This window comes from Tachypleus tridentatus, chromosome 13, assembly GCF_004210375.1.
Source record: "Tachypleus tridentatus isolate NWPU-2018 chromosome 13, ASM421037v1, whole genome shotgun sequence".
NCBI classification, from domain to species: domain Eukaryota; kingdom Metazoa; phylum Arthropoda; class Merostomata; order Xiphosura; family Limulidae; genus Tachypleus; species Tachypleus tridentatus.
The window spans coordinates 83,063,057-83,089,953 of record NC_134837.1 but is presented as its reverse complement, the minus strand read 5'-3'; the positions used below and the strand labels follow the sequence as shown (position 1 = coordinate 83,089,953).

The 26,897-nt window shown below is 33.7% G+C and overlaps 1 protein-coding gene and 1 long non-coding RNA gene across 6 annotated transcripts in view; one reads left to right on the top strand and one right to left on the bottom strand.

Moving 5' to 3' along the window:
* Window positions 1-3,763: 3,763 nt before the first annotated feature.
* On the bottom strand, window positions 3,764-4,433 carry LOC143239344 (uncharacterized). The gene is made up of 2 exons (XR_013021132.1): window positions 4,248-4,433; window positions 3,764-4,034 (listed from the first exon to the last, which is right to left on the bottom strand). It is a non-coding gene; the product is annotated as an uncharacterized LOC143239344 (long non-coding RNA).
* A 702-nt stretch (window positions 4,434-5,135) lies between these two features.
* LOC143240768 (ARF GTPase-activating protein GIT2-like) overlaps window positions 5,136-26,897 on the top strand; it is a 61,036-nt gene continuing 39,274 nt past the window's right edge. For 3 of the 5 annotated variants that reach the window (XM_076483768.1, XM_076483765.1, XM_076483764.1), the window contains exons 1-7: window positions 5,139-5,741; window positions 14,108-14,241; window positions 15,194-15,306; window positions 15,642-15,744; window positions 18,552-18,638; window positions 19,190-19,320; window positions 25,354-25,448. In XM_076483768.1, the coding sequence (XP_076339883.1) occupies window positions 5,681-5,741; window positions 14,108-14,241; window positions 15,194-15,306; window positions 15,642-15,744; window positions 18,552-18,638; window positions 19,190-19,320; window positions 25,354-25,448 (724 nt within the window). In that variant the 5' untranslated portion in view covers window positions 5,139-5,680. Of the gene's footprint in view, window positions 5,742-14,107; window positions 14,242-15,193; window positions 15,307-15,641; window positions 15,745-18,551; window positions 18,639-19,189; window positions 19,321-25,353; window positions 25,449-26,897 lie in introns of all 5 variants that reach the window. The other 2 variants (XM_076483767.1, XM_076483766.1) reach the window with 2 other exon arrangements.

Genomic DNA, 26,897 nt, shown 5'->3' with positions numbered 1-26,897 from the left:
TACTCCCAATTTAATTTTTCAAGTAGAATATGAAACATTAGTTCAATAAAGATTACATCAGTACCATTCATTAACCCTCTCCTTCCTCTGTTGCCCACTTTTGTTCATGCAACACTAAGTTCTCTTTAAAGCTTTTCTTTACAGACGCAATTTTCCATCCGTTAATTCATAATAAAGATAAATTATTACAGTGTAGATCATAAATAAAACGTTTTGATATATGGTTTGTTTTTTTTCATTTCCCTGACCAAATGTAGTCATAATAATGTTAAAAACTGTGTAAAGTTGGATAGCTTTATGTGAACTTTTTTGTTAAAACGAAAAGTAGCACTTAGACGGTAACATGATAAAATATTTAAAACTGTTTGACCTTTAACTCAGGTTACATAGGACTGTATGGGCATTGTAAATTTTTTGTGAAGTGAATACGTTTTTGGGATTTGTCTTGGTAAATATAATGTCGTACAAATGTGTAAAAAAAAACCTCTTGTTGAAAATGTTTCACTATTGCCTAAACTATAGAAATAGCTGTATGTATATATGATTAATACATATACAGTATTATTTAAAACATGAGAATTGTGACTAACCAGTATATTCAATATGTCCACTATAGTGCAGGTCTTGTAGAGTGCAACCTTACTTTTAACTACTTTAATTTTAAAATTCGCTTCTTCTTTGACTAGATATAAATATTAAATGTATACAGTTAACAGCGTTTCTTGTTCTTATTTCAGGTTTAGTTATTGTGACATTTGCAGTGTCAGAAGTACTTTTGTAAATGTCAATAAACAGGTTTTAAACCAGTGTAATTCACCTTCAAATAGATGTGCTGCTATATTCCAAGTATAAATGTGTAGGTATGTAGAATTTAAAATGCGTCTTACGTAAGGGGCATATAAATCTCTACAAGTTCTGAGATTGGGATGAAGTGGTGTGGTGTTGAAAATAAATAACTTCCAATCCAGGGAATAACTAAAAGAAACTTGCACTAAGCTTTTTTACCCTTTGAATATATGGAGAAGCGAATGGCTTGTGGGTAGAAGCAATATAATACTGGGTAATATAAAGCGTATGACTAATGGTAGCCCACCGTTTGGTTTGAATTAGTATTGTGTGTTTGACCTTCAACATACAGTTTAACATGGTTAATCTTTTAACTCAGGTAAGCTATATAAAACCATACATTTTTATCATGAAGTAGTTTAGGTTTTTGAAGACTGCATGAGAAGATGCTCCTTCTATTCCAGAGGGATACACGACAAGTACTACTACAACCACATATAACCACAGTATCTACCTGTAAAAGAAGCTATAATATCTACAGGCAACCCCAGTTTAAGGCATGAACTTACCGGGGAAGTAGGGCCCCACACTAATTAGGGGCTCAAGCTGTAACTATTAATGTATTGCACGAAGAGGTTCTGTCTCGAGGATGCGTCTATAAGTTGAAAAGCCTACGGCTAATAAAACCCTTCATCTGGTCTTGTATACAAGCAGTTATTAGTCGTTATACAATAGCGCTTGTAAGTACTTGAAAGAAATGCTGCAATTTCGTTTATCTTTAACAGAATATTTCGCACACACAAGAATAAAAAAATATTAGATTGTGTCTTGCTCCTGTAAAAAATTGTACATAAACCTTTTTTTTTTAATTCCATACATTCTGAAAAAAAATATCCAAAAATTCAGTGATCAGCTTACAAACTTGAAACTCGAAAAATCGGGGTTGTGTTTCCCGTGATAAACAGAACGCTAGTTTATTGTGTAGTTTAGAGCTCGGACACATTCGTAAAATATGTAAATATTAGTCAGGTATTATTACCCGAGGTGAGCAGAGTCAGATAGACCATTGGGTAGTTTTGTGCTTGTTCAACCACAAACGAAACATACTGGCATAAAAATGAACCCAAAAATATTAAGGTTTTTTTTATAATTTTCCGCACTAAGTGTGACTGACTATAAATTTGTAATATTTAATAAAAATGTCATGTGGTAAGCAAAGTTCGTGGAAAATAGTTATTGCATACTTAGAGTATAGGTGTCGCTATTAGTTAAAACTGGTAAGTTGGCTGAAAAATATGTCTTTATTGATTACATTTACACGACATTTTATAATTTTTCCATATTAAATCTCCTTTTAGATTTATAAATTGTCATGATGGTTTATAGTTCGACTATTATGTGTTGAAAATAAACCATTTTAAAACGAAGGAGATATTGTAAATTGTATTGTGTATTTGATAAATCAAAAAGAATATTTCACAGTTAACTGACAATTGACAAACGGTAGTAACGTAAACTAAAATATCGTTTTATAATTTTCTTGGAAAACGGATAAAAGGACCACCACTTATGCAATATATGCATTTAAATTACACACATAGTTCAATTTGCATAGCAAAGTTGCACGTGGTGCATGTTACTGAAGGTGTCGTACCACGACACATGCGTAAAAAATTAATTAGGCGAATTATCGTGCAAATGTTCATAGCTTGACATGTGAATAACTGGTCATCAAAATTGATATTGGAAACATATCAATAGTAACGACGTTCTTTCCATATGTTGTTTATATTTGTTTTAAGTGTCTCAAATAATACTGGATATTATAATAACAGCTTGATGTAAAGAAAGCCAAAGGATTTTTTTAATTCTTCAAACTTCTGTTTTTCTTTCGCTATTGCAGTACAAGTACGATTAGGTCGTTGAAACGAAACATTTTGGTTAACGTAAACCATTTTTGTACTATAAAACTACAATAAAATGGCAAGTACTATAGGTAAGTGTAGAAATTATAAATATGTATGTACTAACAAATTAGAATAAAAATAGAACATTGTTTATTTATTTTTTGTTTTTTAATATTACCATATTTTAAGAAAAACTTTCATTCTGTATTCTTTATTTTTTCCTTAGTTCATGTTAACTAATTTTCTCATCAGGCTTCAAGTAAAGAGGAAAGGAGTAAATAAATCCATTACTATGACAAAATAGTTTAGGTTAATTTGTGTATACTTAACTAAATGTTATTTTTATGGGTAATTATGATGCCCATTTCTGCTCCACAGCTTTGTACGTTAAGTATTAACATGTTTGAAATTTCAAGTTTGTTTGTTTTGAATTTCGCGCAAAACTACACGATGGGTAGCTATCCCTAATTTAACAGAGTAAGACTAAAGGGAAGCCAGTTAGTAATCACCATCCACCACCAACTCTTGGACTATTTTATCAATGAATAGTGGGATTGATCAAACAGCATAACGCATCCCTGTTTATTCGGGTATTCGAATGGGTAAACCTCAGGCTGCTAATCGTGCGCCTTAACCACTGGCTATGCTGGCCCGAAGTTTAAGTTGGTAACATTGGGCGTTGTAGTTGGCTTGACTTCCATCTCGTAAAGAGGTGAAGTTTCTAAAGGTTGGAACTTATTTAAACAAAAAAACTAGGCGCTCTACTAAGGTACAGAAACTCTTAAACCATCTTGCTGTTTGTATTCACTCTTGATTTTGCAATGAAAAAAGTGATAAGGCTTGTGTATACCATTTCAAAATGAAATAACTACCGTTACTAAGATAATTCCAGTCACAAAAATGTTTCAAATATTATAGTTTTACTTTCATTAATTAGCATATCGTTATGAAAAGGAATGAAGGCCTATTACAAGTTTTCCTACTTCTAACAAAATGTTGCTTGAGGCCTGATTTTCATTTGTATGATAACCTCATCAGCAAAATATGCATTCTCAAAATGGAGTAATATTGTGTTAATATTAAGTAATGTCACCTCTCAAGATTGTAGCAAACTTTGATGTCCTATATAACTTTAATTAAGAAATTGATAATGATTCTCGGTGTTTCTTATTCTTACCATTCATTAGTCCAACGTTTCCACACTTCTGTTGATGGGTCTCCCGCTTTGAAAATATTTCCGGCTGTGACAGTCCTCTTACACACGTGCATGCGCAAATAACTTTGAGAAAAATTTTGAGCTGGGACATCAGTTTGAGAAACGCTGCATTAATCAAACTGCGCCTATAAAAATTGAAAAGGAAAAAAATTGAAAAGGAAAATTTTTAAACTTGCAAAATTATTTTATGCGAATTTATAGCATGGATACAAGTTTCGTGATGCTTCATTAACAGGACTTCGAACAAATAGTTATATATCTATTAAAAACAAAGTAACTAAACAGGGTTACTTTCTCCATTAGCAACAATCCAAACTAGTTTTGGCACTTTTACTTACCTAGATCGTCTGGCACATTTTGTTTCTCTCATTTTCTAATCTTAACACTTGACATTCTTCGTTGTTGTTTTCTCATCACAACTCAACACAGTCGGCTATCTCCATTCTGTACACCGAGGAGCAAACATTCTTTATATTACTTGAAAGCTTTAGGTTTACCGTTTATTATCTTGTATCAGCTGCATCTTTCTAAAACTAAATATGTGATACAGTGCGGCTGTTTTTCGTGTCAGAAATATTATAGATGGTTTAAGAACTTGCAGGAATGTTTTGAGTGTCAAATTTTAACACTAAATTAAAAATAAAGAATTTCAGTAAATTATTTCATATATACAAAAAGAGACATACTAGATGACATCCCCATTCAACGTGCGGGAAAGATACTGGTAACACTTTGGAGTCAAACTTGCCTTCCCTCAATATCTCTCCTGGAAGCGGGGGGAGACAAACTGTAATGTCAGATTTTGTGGTAATCGGTCCAGTTATATTATAAGCGGATATAGACACGGACTTTTTCAAAAAATGGTTTAAGTTTATATTATTTTAGCGAATGGTGAACTGGAAATTTCTACTTTTTATTTTTTATAAAACTTCCAGGCTATAAATTTAGCTTTTATTCTTATTATGATTAAATAACCTAAATTATATAATCGTTATATTTTGCCGCTGTCCGTCTGATTGCTACATTAATTCCAACTGAATAATTTGGTTATCTTCTACCTATATCTGGTTGCTACTTTTACTTTGTTAATCAATCATAGTAAGCGCCGAATTAAATACCTGATTTTGATCTGTAATGGACAATTAAGAAGAATGTGATTAAAAAAAAAAAATAGAACTACTATTAAATTGTTTCTATAATGATTTTCAGAAAACGCTAGGTGTCGCAATGACTTATAGGGTGATTTTATTGACAAAACGAAGGAACGTCTGTGACATATTTTGCGATTTTTCAGACTAGGTTAACTTGAGCATATATAATGAAGTTGCAAAATATTTACATTGAGCTAGCATGATTTTTGTGTTTTTCTATAAATTTTATTGTTTCAGAAATGTGTTCCTTAATTTTGTAAATAAACATCGAAAATAAGTAAAAGTAGGCGCAAATACAGGAATGTCCACTGTTTTGATTGGACAGTGTGATTCAGACCGCACAAAGAGAAATTTGATAAAGAATCATGATTTCATGCTCTTTATTGTAGCAATCGGAAAGTGTTTGAAAACAACGACTGGATTATTTGGTGGATTGTAAGCATGCAAGTGTTTCAGTGAAAGTGCAACAATATCGTGAAGAGTTTTGTAAATATTTGATGGATTGTTATTGAATACTTCCTGTACACTCCTCCCCCATTCTGATATGTAATGAATCCTTTAGTGAAGTTATTATTTTTATAAAATTTATCACTTCTGTAACAAAAATAGGCAGAATAGTGATGATATCTAGGGGTAAACTTAGGAGTATTGCCGAGGTATGTGCGGACTGCACTGCCCCAGGTTTGTATTTTTAAAAATTGATAATCATATTTATGGTAATTGTTTCATTAACTTTGTATTAGTTATACAATGCTGTTTTTAGTATTAGTGTTGTTAGAAATTTATTCATGTTATGTTATTAGTAGGGAGGACGTGAACTTGTACATGAATATTAAAAAACTTGATTACACTAAAGTGAAGGATGGCTAAAACACCGACAAGCATAATTTTTATACTTTAAGGTTAACGTTAAACCAAAGATTGTGAGTCGTTCTATATAAAGCACAAATAAGTATCAGAAATATATGATACTGTTTCTACAACAAAATAATTTTTCTAGACGTGATAAACAAGTGTAAATAACCTATCGTGTATCATTCCACTACTTCAGTTATCTTCCATATGGATAAAATACTTTTATCAAATCATTTGTTGTGTTTCTGTAATGTAAAAATAGCAAATATATCTTAGGATGTTAACTTAAAAGGCGTACCATTTCACCCGGATACAAATATTCCTAATCAAAAGAAATTGTTTTAAAAAAAAAATAGAACTATATCTAGTCCCATTCACTTACAAAAAATTAGGATATATAAAAAAGCAATAACTTGAGTAAGTCTTAAATTTAAAATTAAGCTTAAATGCCATATACTCTAAATACCATATACTATTACTATTAGTATTTAGTTTGTGTTATTTCTGTCATCAAGAAACATACTTCTTTCATGATTCATTTAACATTATATACATGATTTTTTTTATTCACTTCAGAATTTCACACTGTTTTCCTCTATCCCTGTAAATATTTCTGTGGATGCCTATGGTCGAGACTCCAAGTGACCCTTGGCATCAGTACATTAGTCAAAGAGAAAGTAGCTTAGCAGTTACATCATGAAGTTTTTACCAATTGTTAATGTCTAATGCAGGGGTCGGCAAACTATGGCCTCCTGGCCAAATCCAGCCCTCCAACTTAAGTGCCTCCCAGACGAAGGATATACTTCTTTCAAATCCTTTACTTGGGGATGGGTTTCAGCATTTGTCACAACCTATTTATGTGAAAAAACTTTTACAAAGATGAAGTATATTAAATCTGTTTATAATTCAGTGTCAACTGATTGCCACTTGCAGTGAGTTTTGATTACATTTACCCCAATTTAACAATATTTTGCCACCCCCCAAAAAAAAAAATTATAGTTCTCATTGATTGAAAGTATGTGGCAGTTTATTTAGGTATATACTTCTATAATGAAAAACATTAAAGTAATTAAAAAACAAGCTGCTTCCATAGCCTTGTATGATCATGGTTTCATTTTTTATTCACCTTGGTCTGCAAGACATAAAAGCATTGCTAATCTGGCTTGCCTTCAAAAAAGTTTGCCAACCCATGGTCTAATGAACTGTAGAAAATTTATTGAACAATATTTTTGATGAGTTGCATGTGTATTCATTTGTTTAGTGTTATCACATCAACAAATTACTTGTATATTCATGTTAAATTTACTAGTTATGTAAAAGGAATTGTGAATCTTTTAATAACCATAGCAGAAAAAATAAATAATTTGTAAAGTAGTGTGATATATCAGTATAGTAAGAATTGATGAACTAACCATTTTATAATTAATGTTGTTATTGTGTATTGCTACATCCAAGAAAAGGGATTTATTATGTTCCTTTATCTAGACACTAAAGTTTTTGCAGTATAAATTTTGATCACTTCATTAGAATAAATTTTAGGTACAAATCCTAATATAAAGCCTCACTATATAATTTTTATATTAAAGCCAGAGAGAATAAGAGACTGAAACTGAACAAAGACTATGCATACCCCTGTAACTGTTTTCTGTCCAGTTCTTTCTCAGCCCTATTCTGTTTCAACTTTCTGGGATTTCTCATCTTATTATCTTATTTGACACAGGTGGATACATTTCCAGTAGTGCTGATAATTACCCAATGGCTTCTGGTCCAGTGACCAGTAATTTTGTCCCCCTTTGGCAACTTCTTGACAACAAGTCTGTGGAATATTCAGATGTTATCCAAGGGACTTGTCATACATTATCTTTCCCCTCTTCTAGATACCTGGATTCTACAACTAGTCAATGTCTGAGGCAGTACAAGATCTTTTATCCCAGCAAGATATTAAACATGTCATTCATCCTTCTCTATGTTTTTATTCCAGGTTGTTTGGTGTAGCAAAGAAAACCAGGGCCTGGCATCCTGTGATCAATTTGTTCCACCTCAGTCAATTTTTTATATCCCCCCAATTTACCATGGAGTTTTTTCTCATTCTCAGGTGGATTTTTTTGTCTGGGTTTGTGGATAACTGAGGTGGATGTTGCAATTGCTGACCGTATATCTTGCCAGTTGAGGCACTGTCTTCGGTTCAATCATCACAAGGTAGTTTATCAATTTCACATCCTGCTCACTTGGGTTTGCTTTAGCCTCATACATCCTTTGTCAGGTGGTCAAGACTTTTGTCCAACATTAGGTTGCTTGGGAATTGTTCTTCTGCCATTACATGGAGGATTGGCTTTTGTTAGCTCATTTAGAACAAGAGTTTACCCTTCACACTCATCTGCTGCTCCTTGAAGCAGCACTTGTGGGTTGATTAATCAAATGGAAGAAGTCATTCCTTATATCTACCCAATATCTTGTCAGTTTGGGTATCTTTTTCAAAACTTATCTCTGTCCAGCCTAACCTTTTCCTTTTTCTTTGGAGATTTCAGTTCTTCATGGCCTTGTTGCTCCGCTCTTACAACTTGTGAAGCTCTATTGCTCTTAGGATTGTGTTCTTCTATGAAAGCCCTTGTCCCCTTGTATCTAGTGAATATGTGGTCTTTTCAGTGGGTTCTACACGACCAGTGGAATTTTGCATGAGATCCATTGGAGGCTCGTGTTTCTCTTCATACTTCCCCGTGCATGCAGTCTACATTGCTGTTTGGACAAGGCTTGCACATTGGGTTGTGTTCAGGTTCCTTCTCCTGTTCGGTTTCGCATATCTTTACAAATGTTTCCCTTTAGGGCTTACCATATCAACATCCACGAATTTCTGGCTGTGCATTATGCTCTGAATCATTTTCTTCATCTTGCCAGGAATAATCTGGTCATGGTCTATTTGGACAGTTCTCATTTCCTTTGTGGTTGAATCTTCTATCTCCTTTTTGCAGTGTTTGTGTCCTTACATGCCTTGTTCGAGGTTTATTCAGCTTTGTTGTGGACCATCTTTACCATCCCAGTAAAGTTTATTAAATGAACTGGTCTCTCGATCATCTTGTTTTCCAGTAGCCATGCCTTCAGTAGGGTCCTATGCTGGTACAGTGGTAAGTCTATGGATTTACAGCATTAAAATCAGGGGTTTGATTCCTGTCGGTGGACTCAGCAGATAGCCTGATGTGGCTTTGCTATGTGAAAAACATACACACACATTATAATTAACAAATCATTAAGTTTCAATTATAACGCATGCCTTTAGTTGGGGTACACCTTACCTGGATGCATATGTTACGTCCCTCAATACCAAGAGACTTTTTAATTTTGTCTTTTTTTTTCTTTCTACATTATAATTAACAAATCATTAAGTTTCAGTTATAACACATGCCTTTAGTAGGGGTACACCTTACCTGGATGCATATGTTACGTCCCTCAACACCAAGAGACTTTTTAATTTTTTCTTTTTTTTCTTCTGTATCGTCATATTACCATAATTTGTTCCAGATGTCTTCTTATAAGGTCAGGCATCTCATTTCCATCATCTTCCACCTGTAACCATTCTGCAGACTATGGTGAAAATGTGGCTGGATTAGTTATCTTTTGTATGTGTGTGTGTATCTCTCAGGGGCTTTTCTTTGCACTGTCTGTTTCCCTCATTGTGGTGGGTGGTGCCTGATTAGGTATGCTTCTAATAATCAAATCTGCACTGTTAGGCCATGTTGACTGCATATTTTAATTTCCATTGCCATTGCTGAGATGGGATGTTCCCTAAGATTGCTTGTAGTTTTTCCTCAAGATATATTTGCTTCATAAATATCCCTATTCTGAATAATGATAACCCATAGACCATGGATAAAGCAGAAGGGGATAATTGCCTATCCCTGCCATACTTTAGGTTGAATAAATCAGATATGATCTGCTTTTCAAAATATGGTTTTCTTGTGGTCACCTATTGTACTTCTCCAGTGCTGGTGCTTCTCTGAACTTTTCACTGTATTTGTTCCCCCATTTTGTTTACAGTGGAGTATGGAAATCCTTATCACTGTACAGTTCCAAGCTACTGGAGTGTTGGATCATGGAGGCATACTTCTGTATGTGATATTGATTTACGATACAAATAATGTTACAACAATTCATTTTAGAGTAACTTAGTGGTGTTTTGCTGGTGTAGGTGACAAGTTATGCCCTCCATTCTGATGCTCTATCTCCAAAAGGGTGTTGTCTTTTGAGTGAGCTATCAAATACAGTTCACCCCTTTGCTTGGGATTCCTCATAACGTGGATGTCAGTTCCCAGTGACTGGGTTTTGGATTCAGAGCTGAGTCAATCAACACATCTTATAGGTGTCTCTGTGCCTCACTAAATTATACATTTGTTTCTTCCACTTGTACTTTGAGTCATGATGATTGGACATGTAATTAACACCTTTGCAATGGGTTATGGGTCAAGGCCATGTGATTGTGTTTGTTGACTTGCATTCAAAATTTCATTGAGCTGCTGTTCCATGAACTTATGTCATTAAGTTTGGAATCAAATTGTAGATTATAATTCAAACTTGAACATTATATATCACGTAATTTCTTAAAAGTAAATATTAAAAGAACACCTAGATATAGATTTTAGTGAGTCAAGTGGTATGTTGAATGCAGCACCATTTAAAATAAGAAGTTTGTGATGTCAAAATACAAAGTCTATAGTTTTGTATGAATAAGGGACTCAAATTACTAATTTTAACAAGCTAAAATATAAAATAAGAACCTCATCTTTTTATATTGCTGAGATATGGATTATATACTGAATTATACACAGTGGTTTCATTCACCTCTTTCTATTTTTGAAAATGGTCCTTATATATATAGACACACACACTTATTTCAAAATGTATGATGTGAATAACTAATTGACAGCTTACAAATTGGTATCTCAGCCATTTTAATCTGCAAAAAGGCTACCACCGTCTTTTGAATCGAGATTTCAAGAGGGTAGGTTGTGTCATTAGTCTACTTGAAGTTTCATATTTTTTAAACCTAAATACATCTTAGCTACTAAGCTTAATAAATTATAGTGGAATTTTATGGTATCAGTGCAGTTATTTTTGATTTTCTTGGTTTTTACAGCTGTATATATAAAACCTAAAAAAAAAATTGATATACTCCACGTGCAAAATTTTAAAAGGCTTACTTAACAACCTGTCTAGCAGCAACAGAGATCAAAGGTTACAGTGAGAAGAGATCATTGTTTGCTTCTTGATTTATTGTTTCATATTTTAAGAAAAATAAGTTAATAATTTATTTCCAAACAGTAATAATTTGTATACATATATAATGTATAATAATTGAACTGTGACTATTCCAAAATATAAATTCACTAAAACACAGACAAAACAGTGAAGACTAAAGGCCAGTTTTATTTTATTAGATACATAACACGAGTTTACATGCACGGTGTCAATCAAGTTATGTAATGTTAACTCGGCATGACTCGAAGGTCAGTATAATAAAAATTAATAAATACATAGCATCGAGAGACTTAAGTTACATACGAGGGCTGTTCAAAAAATACGCGGACTGACGTCATAAAACAAAATGTACTTTATTTAGAAGTTACAGGTCTGGGACCCCTTCAAAGTACTCTCCTCCCCAATGCACACACTTATCCAAACGGTGTTTCCACTTGTTGAAACAGTCCTGGTACGCTTCTTTTGTAATGTCCTCCAGTTCCTTTGTCGCATTTGCCTTAATCTTGGGAATCGTCTCAAATCTTCTTCCTTTCAAGGGTCTTTTAAGTTTGGGGAACAAGAAAAAATTGCAAGGAGCAAGGTCAGATGAGTAGGGGAGGTGGGGAAGAACAGTGATTGAGTGTTTGGCCAGAAACTCACGAGTTCTGAGGCACAAATTTCGCAGTAATGTGGTGCATCTTCAATTTTTCGGTCAAAATCTCGTAACAAGATCCAACTGATATCCCACACTCTTTAGCAAGCTCCCTGACAGTCAGACGTCAATTTTCCCGCACCTGGGTGTTGATTTTGTCGACGTGTGGGTCGTCAGTTGACGTGGAAGGTCGTCCAGGACGCTCATCATCTTCAATGGACTGTCGACCATCCTTAAAACATTCATGCCACTTGAAACATGCCGTACGCTTCATAGCAACATCACCGTAAGTCATGTTAAGCATAGCAAAAGTTTCAGTTGCAGATTTTCCAAGTTTAACACAAAATTTCACAGCAAGTCGTTGCTCTTTCAGGTCATTCATTCTGAAATCTGCCAAATGAAAAAAATTGCACTTCACTTAAAACCGCGTAGCTAATACACAAATGAAGATATCTGCAATCGGGAAATGGCATCATAATCAGCTGATCTGTGCGAACCTAGCGACACCAAGTGGATTTCCCTGGAACCAACTCCAACTGAAGCCGCACAATTCAAACAGTCCACATATTTTTTTAACAGACCTCGTAGACTAAACATTTGTATTTTTATGTTATAATATGTAGTCAATCTAGCACAAAAAAGCAAAATTTATATTTTGAAATTTATGATGGTCACGAGGTTGGTCAAGTGATAACCTCACATAGAGTATAGATAATAACATAAAATATAAAGTCTTACTGAAAACAAACATTTGAAATGTATTTAGGAGGTCTTAGAGATTACACAAATAATATTTGAGATTTTGGGGATGAAGAATAGGTTTTTTTAATCATATTATGAAATCACTTATCACTCAGACTAATAACAAAACAGACTCAATGCTTTTACAAACAAATCTTTACTAAAAATATTTCATTAAAATATTTGATATTTGTGTATAAATGCTTGTAATCTTTACAAAAAGTTTACTAGATTTTGTGAAGATATACATATTGTATCAAAATATGTGCAAATGTGTAGAAGAACTCATGTTTATATTACTAAGCCCATTGTGAAAGGGTTAATACAGTTCTTCCTCTTACGCTGTCCCGAGGATGTTATTGTGCTGGGGCAGTTTTGTTTGAATGGTTTTGAGTGAGTTTATTTCTATTTCCAAAACATGCAAGTCATCTGATTGTTGGGTTCCTAGATTGGTCAAACAATTCACATTAATATCGTGTGTCCTGCTCATGGACTCTGCGTTTGAGATTCTCTTAGTTCTGTTGAACTAAAGGTAAAGATGGTATGAACTTCTTTCCTACTCATACAAGATGCCTATTGTATTGTATTGTTTTGTATTGTAGTAGACTTGTTAACAGTATGATCCTCATTTTTTCACCATGTGGATGTCAGTTCCCAGTGTTTGGGTTTTGGCTGCAGTTGAGTTGTCATGTATAGTTCATTACACCCTAGCCTTTTTACACCTAGGGGCACATTTTCATCCTCATTCTAGTGGGATTGAAATTTTTTATTTGACAGTTTGAATCCCTTTATCACCATTGTTCTTTTCCCCTTTTTTCACCCATTTTCTGCAACACCTCATCCTATGCTGGATGAAAAGTATACTTGACACAGATGTGATACAGTATTCCACATATGATCCTCTAGTGTGTGGATCTGTCTACTCTTTCAGGGTATTCTTTGGATGCTTCTTTGTTTTTGCCTCACAGTATACTCATCCATAACTATTGTGATTCACTGACAATTAAACACAGCATAACTATTCCTTTAAAAGAACCAGATAATTAGGCTTTTAATCCTCACTTAGCATAGTTTTCCACTTAAGGAAAGTGAAAGTTAATACTCACTTGAGTATCACTGTGTCCTTCCATGGTACAATGAAAAACAATTTGAAAAAATTTACTGTTTAAAGGAATGGAAAGCATATAAGTACATTCTCATAATACAATTGTAGTAATCTTTATCAGCTTATTGAAAGTATTTTAGTCTGTCAGTCAAAACTTATACTTTTCAAACTGCTGCATATTTTTTCTTCAAGTAAGTGTACATTATTGCCCAGTATTTGTCTTCTAGGTGTAAGTAAAGCAGTCTTTTAGGGAATAACTGTTGAAATACTTTCAAAGCCAGAGTTTTTATTCATTTTTCTTGCTTATTCATTCCAACATCATGCTTCAATACTTTACTAATGCCATGCACAAGTTGCTAGTATTTTTTGTAAGAGAGTACATTACATTTTTTTTAGAAAAACATTGCATTACAGAGAATAATGTTATTCTTGTGGTCAAGTTAGGATTTCTTTACTTACTTTTAGACCCCACATGGGCTTCATTGAACCGTGGAATACTGATATGTGATGAATGCTGCAGTGTTCATCGTAGTCTTGGAAGACATGTTTCCCAAGTTAAATCACTAAAAAAGGGTGCTTGGTGTCCTTCTCAGTTATCTGTGAGTATTTGTTGCTTATTTGCCCAAAGCAAATGTTGTCATTAGTGAATAACAATAAGAGAAAAGCAAGGTTGTGATTTGGGCTAAATGTTTTTTTGCAAGTTACAAAAATCACCCTGTTTTACTCTGGCAAATAGTTCTGAGAGCAATAATTGAAACTTGATTAAAATAAAATAACTCAAAATAAGGCATACTACACTTAACAGAAATTGACATTCTGAAGATTTGGAGTTTTTTACACATTCAAAGTATAATATTACTGTTAATCTGTTGTATAGCTATGTATGTACTCTATTTTACACTTTTTTGTAAGTTTATTTTTTATTTCTTTTAAATCTTTATGTTTTCAGGAACAGTTATTTGTTTGTTTGGTATGAATATTTTTTAGTATCAAAAGTGGTATTTGATGTTTACACTACTTTCTATATTAAGTTTCCACTGGCATCTCAGTTTTAGTGTTAGAGTAAGAATGAAATAACTTTACAAAGATTTAAAATTTGGTGTAAAAAAGAAGTGCTACAATTGTTGTAAGAGCTTCAATAAATTTTTGCTATAAGAATTGTTGCAAATGAAATTAAAGCTTATATGTTTCAATTGGTTTTAAGGTACTCACAAGGGTGAATAAAGATTGAATTTTGTAACATTTTACATAAATTTTTGAAGAGTAAAAATGAATCACTGTGAAATTTGATTTTGTTTAAAAGATGGGAAATTTCCAGTTTTTTAAAATCCTTTATTCCATTACATTGAACTCAATTCAGTATCAACATTTTTAATTGTAATTGAAGATTTTTTGAATTAAATAAAAATAACTTTGATTTCTTTTGTTATAACTCAGCATTTAAGCTGAGTGTTAGCTACAACCTAACACTTAATATTGAAATATTTCTGCTTATGTAATGTTTCAGAATTAAAATAATGTGTAGTTTGATGAACATATTTTCATTTTTAGATGGTCCATACTCTGTACAGTTGTGGTGCTAATTCTATATGGGAGTACACTTTATTAGATCCTGGCCCACACAAAAGTGAACGAAAAAAACCAAATGCTAAAGATCCTCTTCAGTAAGTAAGATTTTTCTCTCTTTTTTTTCTTCTTTGCCCCTGTTAATTCAAAAAGTTTTCTTAACTTTTAAAACATACAGTGATTTATTCATTTAGTTTTATAGTTAGCTGTGTATTGCTATTGGATTATGGTTATTGGTGCCCTAAAAAAACACATTATTCTTAATATTAACACAGATAAGAAAAAATTACATCATTTAAAAATATTACATGCCACTGAACGTTTCTTTTTGGTTAAGGCATAATTATAAATATTTGACCCACACTACATATTATGTACTTATGCAAATATTATTATGATTTTTGCAAACATTTCTGTGGTTCCTTTATTTCAGTCCAACAAAAGCTGATTTTATACGAGCCAAACATCAGAATCTTGCTTTTGTTCGCAGACCCAGTAGAGATGAAGGCCCTTTGTTAGTATCAGACTTGAATAAGGTATGTCTCCTCTCTGCTTAGTTTGTAAAATATTAAAAAGGAGTAATATTTGTATAATCTGTTATCAATTTTTAAGATCTTTAGTGTATTCTTTACAGCACTTAGTAAGAACGAATGGAATGAAAACATACTTTCTGCATACTTTTGTGTTGGTTAATTAGTGAACAGCATGTAAAGTTTTCACTCCCAGTTAGACAGTAATTGCATGCAGTTACTGAAATATTGAAAAAGATGAATTTTTTCAAGTTAAGTCTGAGAAGTTTTTTGCTTATGGCAGCTTGCCAAATCCCAACTTCCTAATTCATGACTTCATACCTCAGTTTCTGTGTTTTAACTTATTTTAAAGGTTTCTTGTGTTTTGCCATTTACAGTAATGTGAAAAAGTTAAGACACCCTATGAAAGCCTGTGTGTATATGTAACAATTTTGGATAAATGGATATGTAATCTCAATTGTAACAATACTAAGATATAAAAGTAATATAACTAAACAATTACAACTGAAGAAAAGGCTTTTCAAGATCTTCTGTAAAATATAATTTGACAAAAATGCATATTCTAACTGAGGAAATAGTTAGGACACCCCCACATTTTATACCCATATAAAATGGCTCAATTCACACACAGGTGCACGTGATTAGAAGATCGTTACTCAGCATTTTGAATGAGGCTTGCCCTATTTAAACCTCAGACATTTAGTTTGGTGTGCTCCTGACTGTTGAAGTGATAGTGAGCACCATGGTGAGAGCAAAAGAGGCCTTCAGAAAGAAAATTGTAGCAGCTTATGAGTCTGGTAGGGATTTAAAAAGATCCCAGAAGATTTTGAAATCAGCCATTCCACTGTCCAGAAAATAGTCAACAGGTGGAGGGCTTTCAAAACAACTGCCAACATGCCCAGGTCTGGTCGTCCAAGTAAGTTCACCTGAGAGCAGACCGCAAGATGCTAAAAGAGCTCTCCAAAAACCCTAACATGTCATCACGGGACCTACAGCAGGCTCTGGCTATTTTTGATGTGAAAGTGCATGCCTCTACAATCAGAAAGAGACTGCACGAGTGTAACTTGCATGGGAGGTGTGCAAGGAGGAAACCTTTGCTCTCTAAGAGAAGCATCAAGGACAGACTGAAGTTTGCCAGAGAGAATGTAGAGAAAGACCAGGACTTTTGAAATAATGTTCTTTGGACAGATGAGTCCAAAACTGAATTATTTGGACATCAGAACAGAGGACATGTTTGGCATAAACCAAATACAGCATTCCAGGAAAAGAACCTCATACCAACTGTGAAGCATGGAGGTGGAAGTGTCATGGTTTGGGGCTGCTTTGCTGCAGCAGGACGTAAACAGCACACAATCATAGAATCCGCCATAAATTCTACTGTGTATCAGAGGGTGCTTGAGGATCATGTGAGACCATTTGTAAGAAAATTAAGGCTGAAGCAGAACAACTAGACCCCGCAACATGACAATGACCCAAAACATACCAGTAAATCCACCAAGGACTGGCTGAAAACTAAGAAATGGAGAGTCCTGGAATGGCCGAGTTAAAGCCCAGATCTTAATCCCATTGAGATGCTGTGGGGTGACTTGAAAAGGGTTGTACATGCAAGAAACCCCTCAAACATCTCACAGCTGACAGAATTCTGCATTGAGGAGTTGGGCAAACTTTCTTCAGACTGATGTCAGAGACTGGTAGATGGCTACAAGAAGCTTCTCACTGCAGTTATTTCAGCCAAAAAATCAAACATTACAATTAGACTGTAAGTGAAAAGATAAAGATGTCATATTGCACGTATGACCCAAAAAAGATATTGTAAGATTATTGTTTGAAGGTAAGTGTATATTTCTACTTAGATTTAAACATTTCAGTGCACTGTATGTTGATAATGATAGCTAAAGTTAGTGGCATGGTAGAGACAATATCATCATTTATGTTAAAAAATACTTTTGAGGTTCGTATCAGAGTTTCTAGATTTCATACAAATAAAATCTGAAAACTATAAAAGAATAAATATTTTTGTACTCAAAAATCATCTTGCAAGTGAACTATTCAGAGTGTGAGTACAAGTAACCACATTAAGAAATTTTTTATTGAGATAATAAAAAAATGAAAATTAGATTTTTGTGAAACTATGTATTTTTAGGCAAGTTTTTACCAAATTTAAAACAATTTCATCCACCAGTTTCATATTTGTAAAAACCTTCATGAGAGTTAGGTTACCACCTTACAGTGTAAGTAGGCTGTCATCATAGGGTTAGTCATGCTGATATATTAGTAATGAAATAAGTTCTTTTGCTGAATAATAGTGGAATCTCACCCCTGTTGTTAACTGTATAATGTAAGCTTAATTTTTTTCCATTGATCCAGCTAAAGTGTCCATATCACTGACGAGAATAGAATATGCAAGTGAACCACAACAAGTTGTATCAGTATAGTCAGTGGTTGTTTTAATTGAAAAATAGATATGGTATAAATATCATAAATGGTACAAAAACTAATGTTTGTGCATTAGAATTATAGAACACTGTATGAATAATAATAAATATGAAAGAGAAATAGTGTCTATTTATGGTATATTTTACTAAGAGTAGACTGGACTTGCTTTGAATATTATTTAAGTAGTCCACCATGCTTTTATAGTTTGATTTTAATTTTAAAATTTAAAATTAAAGCAGCTTTATGTCTTATATCATTAAAAGTGTATATTCTTTAAAATCTTTGAAATTTTATATTCTTTGAGAAAGTTAACTGGAAATCTTACTTACACTGAGCCATCTTGTTTATCAGTACAAATGTTTTTTTTTACCCCAAAGCAACTGTACTCCAGTGTTCGAACAGCCAATTTGGAAACTAGCCTTCGACTTTTGTCTCGTGGAGCTGACCCAAACTATATTCACCCAGTAAGCTTCAAGTTTCAGGGTTGTTTGTAAAATACCTGTTTGGTAAAAGATATTTCAATAATTGCACACAGTTGAATAATTTAGTATTATCTTAGAAGATATGGAACAATAAATCAGGGAATGAGCATTTATAACTTAAGTAAAAAACTGTATTTTATTCCATTGTGATCAATGTATTTTATATCAAATTTATCAAGAATTGTTTTCAGTTTGAGGCATTTAGAAAACTGATTTATCTTTATTTTACTTTCATTTTTTTCTTGTAGGTAATTATTTCGGAGTGCAATGTGATAAACATTGTTTCAAAATAAATAAATGCTTGAAGCTAAAAGTCAGTTTTATTTTTATTCTGTAAGGACTTGCTTTGAGTGAATAGTACAAATCACAATTTTCCTTTTTTAATTAGCAGCTGAAGCAGTTTATTCCAGCTGTCTTCTATAGTGAACCCAGCAAGCTTTATTATTGTAAAAAGGAAAATAAACTCTTTTTTTAAGTTAATAATGTAAGGAATGTATATAATTTATTTATTTTTTGAAAATCATAATTTCCAGGAAAGGGGAAATACTCCATTACACTTAGCTGCAAAAACTGGTCAGTCTTCTCAGGTGGAACTGTTGTTCATTTATGGTGCTGACCCTGCAGCTCAGGACAGATATGGAAAAACACCTGTTGATTATGCAAGGTAATAAACACAACCAGTTTTGTTTTGAGCTTACATATTGCCAAATATGTTAATCTTTTATGGGTTAAGATTTTATGTTAAACATGCACTATTTATTACTTTTTGTGGTAGAGCTTGTAGAATAACTTAATTAATCAGTATAATCAATAACTTATGAGAATCGGTTACATTGATTTGTGTCATATAAAATAATAAATTACGATTAAGTTGATCAATGCCACAAAAGTAAGTAGTGTACGTTTCCAGCTATTATTTTTAATTATTCCAACTATCCAGTGATTTAAATGCTGCTATTTTGATTTTTCAGTATTGTTTTCTATTATTTCAGATTTTTCAGCTTAATTGATAAGTATCATGAAGCACAAAAATAATAAAATTAATTGAAATTAGGTTTTCAGATTATTCAAACTGTTAATAATAATAGAAAAATATTGCCATTATGTCTGAGATAAGGAGCAAAGCTACACACAGGGTTAACCTGAATATTTAGTGCTGTTAATTTTTGTTATTATTGATTTAAGTTTTTCAGCTTCACCTTGGTGTGGATTCCTCTGTCGTGAGTGGACCTCCCAGGGAATGTTCTCTTCTTTCAGTTTACCTCCTCTGGGATCTAAACATCCACCCATGTGTTTGCCGTGCATGGCGACCAGTGAAGGAGAGGAGGGGATCCTGGTGGTTGAGGTCCAACCCTAACACACCACTTTGTTCTTGAATTCCTTTTGATGGGCAGTCTTGGAGTAGCATCCTTTGGGTCAATCGGCTGGTTCACTTGGGGTAGGGTCAATCAAGTACAAGTGTTGGATGTTTTTAACAGGTGTTATGGACATTGTAGTGCTCATGAAACACTGGTGTTGTTGCAGTATCCTTGTTTGACATTGTAGTGCATCCCCTTGTAGGGCTTCATGGTGGGTGGGATCAGTGGGCACTGAAATATTCCTTTTTTATTATGGATCCTCCAAATAAAAACTCAAATAAAATAGTGAAAAAACAGTCCCAGGTGAACAACCACATCTGGAAAATTCTGAGCAGCAATCTTTAACAACTGCAAGACCTTTGTTCCTCATTTTCTTATCCTACATTCTCTTTCAGACAAACCTTTAGGGAGAATATCTCCCTTTTTCATTCAGAAGAGACTAGAGGGACTTTCTGGCTCTCCAAAGTCAGTAAAGAAGCTTCGATCTGGTGACATATTGGTGGAAACATCCACATCTGAACACAGTGAACTCTTGCATTCAAAGGTGATTGGAGATATACCTATTGAGATTAAACCTCATGCTACTTTGAATTCCTCATGAGGAGTTACTGTTTAGAGGGATTTGAAGAACATCCCCGAGTCAGAGATTCTTGCTTGTTTCTCCATCCAAGAAGTTTCTGCAGTGAGACATCTCCACTCGATAAGAGGGAATTATGATGCTGACCAATGTCCTCATTCTGACATTTACATTACCACATCCACCTGCCACCATCAAGGCAGGTTATCTTAATTGAAGTGTATGACCATACATTCAAAACCCTCTCAGGTGTTTCCAGTGTCAGTGGTTTGGTCACTTGAAGACATCATGTCATGGTTCTTTCATGTGTGCTCGTTGTGGTGGCAAGGACCACAATGCCTGTGAGTGTGAAACGAACCTTCATTGCATCAGTTGCAATGGCTCTTACCTGTTCTACTTTCATTCTTGCCCTAAATGGTTGGAAGAAAAAGAGGTGCAGCTTTTGAAAATGATTCAAATCATTACTTACCCTGAGACTCAAAAGTTGCTGTCCACCACTTCATCTGGGATGTATGCTGCTGCACTTTGTTCCACTGCTAGAGTGGGAGTACAGATGGATCTTTCTGTGCCTCCAGAAGAATCGTTCTCAAATGAAATGAAAAGTCTTTTGACTTCCATGGTTAGAAATGTTGATGAATCAACTTCAACACCCATCTCTTGTCACTAACATACATTCCAGCAAATCCCAAGATCCACTTCCTTTGGTTCCAGGTACAAGCATTTCCTTAGATACATCTTGTCCCACCCCAAGATGCAAAATGATCATTTGTTCAGGTTCTCAGTCGTTGGAATCCTCTTTCAACAGCAAAGACTTGCCTAGTCGACCCATGGCAGGATCCATGGAGGTTGAGAGAACCCCCCCTCAAAGAAAAAAGACATTGTTGTAAACAGAAGGGTTCTCCATCCAGTTCACCTACACATAAATAAAAATGACCACCTTGATACAATGGTACCGTCGAGGCTTACATTCTAATCTGGATGACAACAAAACACTGATTGCCTCCTACCATCCTATATGTCTTTCCTTACAGGAAGCATTTCTGAAACTTGCTGATACAGGCACCTTTTGGCAGTTTTCTTTGTACAGAAATGACAGGCTATGTAATTGACAAGTGCATAGAGGGGTGGCACTGTTGGTTGATGAGCAAGTGCCCACCCTGTCTTTCTCACTCATCACACCCATGGAGGCCATAGCTCTCTGTGTTTCCTTGGGTTGTGCCATCACTGTTTGTTCTCTCTACCTGTCACCTGAAGAAACCTATGATCAATCAGATCTTGATGCTCTCATTGTCATCTCCCTTTTTAATCCTGGGGTACTTTAATGGACATCATCCTCTCTGGGGAAGTGCTGATATTAATAGGAGGGGTTGCTCCATAGAGCATGCTCTCTGATTACACCATTTCTCTTTTCAATAGCAGTTCTTCTACTTATTTTCATGCACCAAGTCAGTCCTTTACTGCTATTAATCTCTCAGTTTGCTCCCCTTCACTATTATTCCATTTTTCATGGAGGGTTGACAAAAGTCCACGAAGCAATGATCATTTTCCTATAATTTTGAGAGAGACTGGCTGTGGTCGATGCCACCTGACCCACGTGCCCAAGTGGAAGCTGGATCAAGCTAAGTGGCCCTCTCTCACTGCTCTTGCAGAACTCGATCCTGCCATTGTCTGTAAGCCGTAAATAGATGACTCTGTGGCAGAAGTGACTGACTATATTTTACAAGCAGCTGCTCATTATATTCCTAAAACCTCAACACCATGATATCTACATCCGTGGTGGAATCATCCCTGCGATATGGCACAGAAGGGTCAAAAATTGGTCTAGGATACTTTTTGTAGGTATCCAACACTCTCGCACCACATCACTTTCCAGCAGGCCTGTGCATATGCTCGGTGGGTAAGACATCAAAGCCAGAAGGAATCTTGGATTAAGTTCATGACCAGTATATCTTCTATCACCAGTTCCAAAGTTATATGGGCAATATTCAACAGGTCAGTGGGCAATATAATTTTGTCCCCCTTTCGATCTTGCTTACTGATGGCCAAGAACTAGCTGATACCTGGAACATTGCTGATACTCTAGGTGAAAGCTTTTGCCAGGTATCTAGCAGTTCTGTCTCTTCCTCCACCTTCTTGGCCATCAAGACTCGGGCAGAGTGATCACCTCTTTCCTTTCGAGCTGATTGTCTCTATGACTACAATCGTCCTTTTACACTGCTGGAACTCAAACTGGCAATACATTGGTTGGACTTGATGATGTACACTATGAAATGCTGCACCATTTATCTTCTGCTTCTCTTGCTATTGATTGCTTCTGATTGTTTTTAACCGGATCTGGCAGGAGAATGTTTTTCATGATGCCTGATGCCAGGCTATTGTCCCACCTTTCTCTTAGCCTGGAAAGGATCCTAAGATTCCTTCAAACTATCGTCCAATTGCTATGATGAACTGTCTCTGCAAGACCTTAGATGGTTAATGCTCATCTTGTTTGGTTCCTCAAATCAAACAACCTCCTCTCGCCCACCCAGTGTGGGTTCTGACAACAGCACTTAATCATGGACCAACTGATTTGACGTGAAATATCAATTAGAGAAGTCTTTCTCAAATGACATTTTGTATCAATATTCTTTGACATTGAGGAGGCTTATGATACAACATGGAGGTATGGAGTTTTGCAAGACCTCCATAAATATAGTTTAGTGGCCATTTGCCCATTTTTATTAATTTTTTATTGGACAGGAGATTCCAAGTTCGTGTGGGTTCAACACTTTTCTTTTTTTTGTTGTTGTAGAGTTATAGCTGGTGACTTGAAGGAAAGCATCTGGCTGGCAATGCCTATCAATAACTCCTGGGCTACTTCAGTGTTAAATAAAGTACAAATGTGCTATATATTTTACATTGTTTTTTTTCATATATATAATATTATAACTGTATTTTTCAGTGCTGAATCAGGTATGAAAGCTGTTTTTATATTGTGTTACACTGTAATTTATATCTTCCTAACAAAATTAATTTTCAATGCTAAATATACCATAGATTTTTATTTTATTTTGTATATGTGTTACGTTAGTAACAATGCATCTATTAGTTCGTTGAATTTGTCTTGTGGTGAAAGTTTTAAGTCATATCTCAAATTTACACAATTCCTATCATGAGACAACACCAATCAAGCACTATCCTTTATGCACTTCGTCTTGCCAGCTTTTTAATCATATGACAAATTACAAATATAAATCTTAATTTTTCAATAAAGAATTAAGAAAGCAGATACTTGTAAATTTTGTTGCTGTATTAATCATTTAATATACTGTAATTACAATGTATTAGGAAGAATATTTATGTAATAACTTCACTAATCCTGGAAAGCAAAAGGTTCTGACCCTAAAAGTTTTATTTGTGTGATCAAGTTTTATAATGAACCTTATCACAATATGAAACTTTGACATTGATGAGAACTAACTTGAATTTATATGAAGCAAAAAGTGTATAGCATAATGATCACAATAAATTTATATTTAGGTATATTAAAAGATTGTTTTTATTCTATCATTATTACACTAATTTTGCAAATAAGCCTTGATATTTTTGGTATAAATTTCACATTTTCCCCAAAAAACACAGAAACCGATTTTTTTTTTTCAGCATGCCTGTTTCAGTTGATTCAAGGGAACTGTACTAATATCCTTTTTTGAATAACAGTTTCTCAAAGTATCAGCCTCCAACAATGCTATCTAATTGTTTGATATAATATGAACCATGCGTGATCTACAAACTATATCAGGCAGGTGGTAGCACTGTTTATATAAGGATGGCTTGGAATGTTTTTCAAAATGAGATTTTAAATATCTCCTCAATATGTCATCAGACTTTACAATACTATACAATATCCCCTTTTATAGTAATATCTACATAATGACTGAGTCACAAGTTCTGTAAATATCTGTGAACATAATAGAAAAAATGTTTTAAATTCTTGTTCATCTTTCTGCTGTTACTTTTTTTATCATGTAACTAAAACCAAGACAATAACGTCAGCCAGTTTTACTGAGGTCACATAATTTGGAATGGAGTATCCACTTTTATAAATATTATTAATTGATAGTAATGAAAAGGAAATCACAATTCTAGTGTAAATAATGTTATCATAACCCCTTGAGGTTAGCTTTTTAATAAAAATTTAGTGTTTCTTTAAAAAACTTAAGTATAGGGTAAAAGAGGAATTATCAGCCAATAATAAGTAAACATGAAATATTATAGTTAGAATATCATTGTATTTAGAACTTGGTTATAAATACAGTGAAGTTTGTTGTTGCATATATATATATATATATTGTGTGTTAAACCTGGCCACTGTAAAAAAAAATAAACTGCAAATGTTAAACCATTGCAATATAGTAAAAGCTTTGTTCTTTACATTTTCATTGTTCTGAATTATAAAACTGAATCAGCATAATTTATGCCAATATAAGAGATAGTTTTTGTTTATTCCACAAGTTCAGATCATTTATTAAGTCATTACGTATATTTTGACATCTCTGTTTGGCATACCAGATGAAAATAGTATTGGCCCTTTAGGTACTGCTAAGTTCAACTGTTGAATCTATACCTAATGTTTTATCTCATTTTAAGTTTTATATAAAGTAATATATTATAAATATTTATATTTATTAATAATAAGGAATTATTATTATTATTGTTTTGGAGGTGAGATGTCTTTTTTTTAAAGTAAAAGTAAATTTAACATGTTTTTAATATACAACAGGGATGCTGGACATACAGATCTGGTAGATAGGCTGGTTGAATGTCAGTATGAACTAACTGATAGGTTGGCCTATTATCTCTGTGGTAGAAAACCAGGTAGGACATTATTGAAAACTTTATTTTAATTATGAAGTTTTCTGTATATCAATAGAAAAATATTGTGGTTTGTATGAAATATTTACAAGAGTATAATGTGTTACTCATGTAAAAATAAAATGTAATTTTCATCTGTAGAAATAAAAATTAACTGTGGTTGGTAGCAATGCAGTTCCCTCTGAATGATTCACTATTAAACAGATAACCTGTGTTTTAAATTTCAAAATTTTGAATAATATTAAAGTTCTTAAATAAAAAACAAATATATAAAGGCTGTCTGAAAAGTTTGTGGTTCAACCTAAAAAGCAATTAGAATGTGTGATTTATTTATGGTAAATATAAAGTTTGATTATTTATTTATTTTTTTATTTTTATTTTTAAGATATATAATTTATGTTGTATGATGTGGATTTTTGAAGAAAAGAAATGAGCAGTGTTAAATTCCATGGAAAAGATTAACTTCATACCGTGATCAAATATTTTGTTAAAAAGAAACTGATACTGTAAGCAGTATCACCTTGTTCCACCAGAACAAGGAATTTAATATTACTTGAGGAGAGGAAGCTACGGAAAATTCAGTAGTGACAAAATGGTGTGCTGAGTTTGAGTATGGGGGACAATCATATGAATATGATCTTAACATTGGCTACAAGAGAAATTGTAGATAAATTCATGATTTGGTTATATATAATAGAAGTGTTACTTTTAGGAAGTTAGCAGAGGAAGTAGAAATTAGTAGAAGTACTGTAGCAAGCATTTTAAGCAACAGTTTGGGCATGAGTAAGATTAGTGCCGTATGGATCCCAAAAATATTTCCCACTGAGCAGAAGTGGATCTGAGTTTCTGAAAGCCACTGCCTACTCTAAATGTTTTAATAGATTCATGACTAAGGAAAAGAGAAAAAGATTGCACAAAAAATGTGTGCTCTTCCATCAGGTGATCACCCAGCTAACAAATTGTGTTGCTTAAAAAATTCCATGATGCTTGCTTCGAATTACTCGGTCACTGCTTCACTAGGTGTAACTGTAAGTAAATATTTTCTCTGCCATTACTTTAAAATCTTTCTGAAAAATTGAATATGTCAGAGTGATGATGACCTTGTACATACTGTCTAGTCATGGATTGAGGACCAAGTAGAAGAGATCTTTCAAAAGGGTTTAAAGTCTTTAGAGCACTGCTGGTACAAGTATATAGACGTGTGTTAAAAATAAATTATAGTTGAGCCAGTGTCTCTCTCTCTCTCTTTTTTTTAGATAAAGCAACTAACTCTTCAAACACTAATTCTATGAACAAAGTTTATAGTACAAAAACCGAATAATGTAAAATTATTGTTGTTTGACAGCCATATTTGTTGTAAAAAAACATTCAAACCTGATGAAATTATTCCCTATTAACACAGGACTATGTTCTGATTACTTTATAGGAATTTTTATTATTTTTGACAACTTC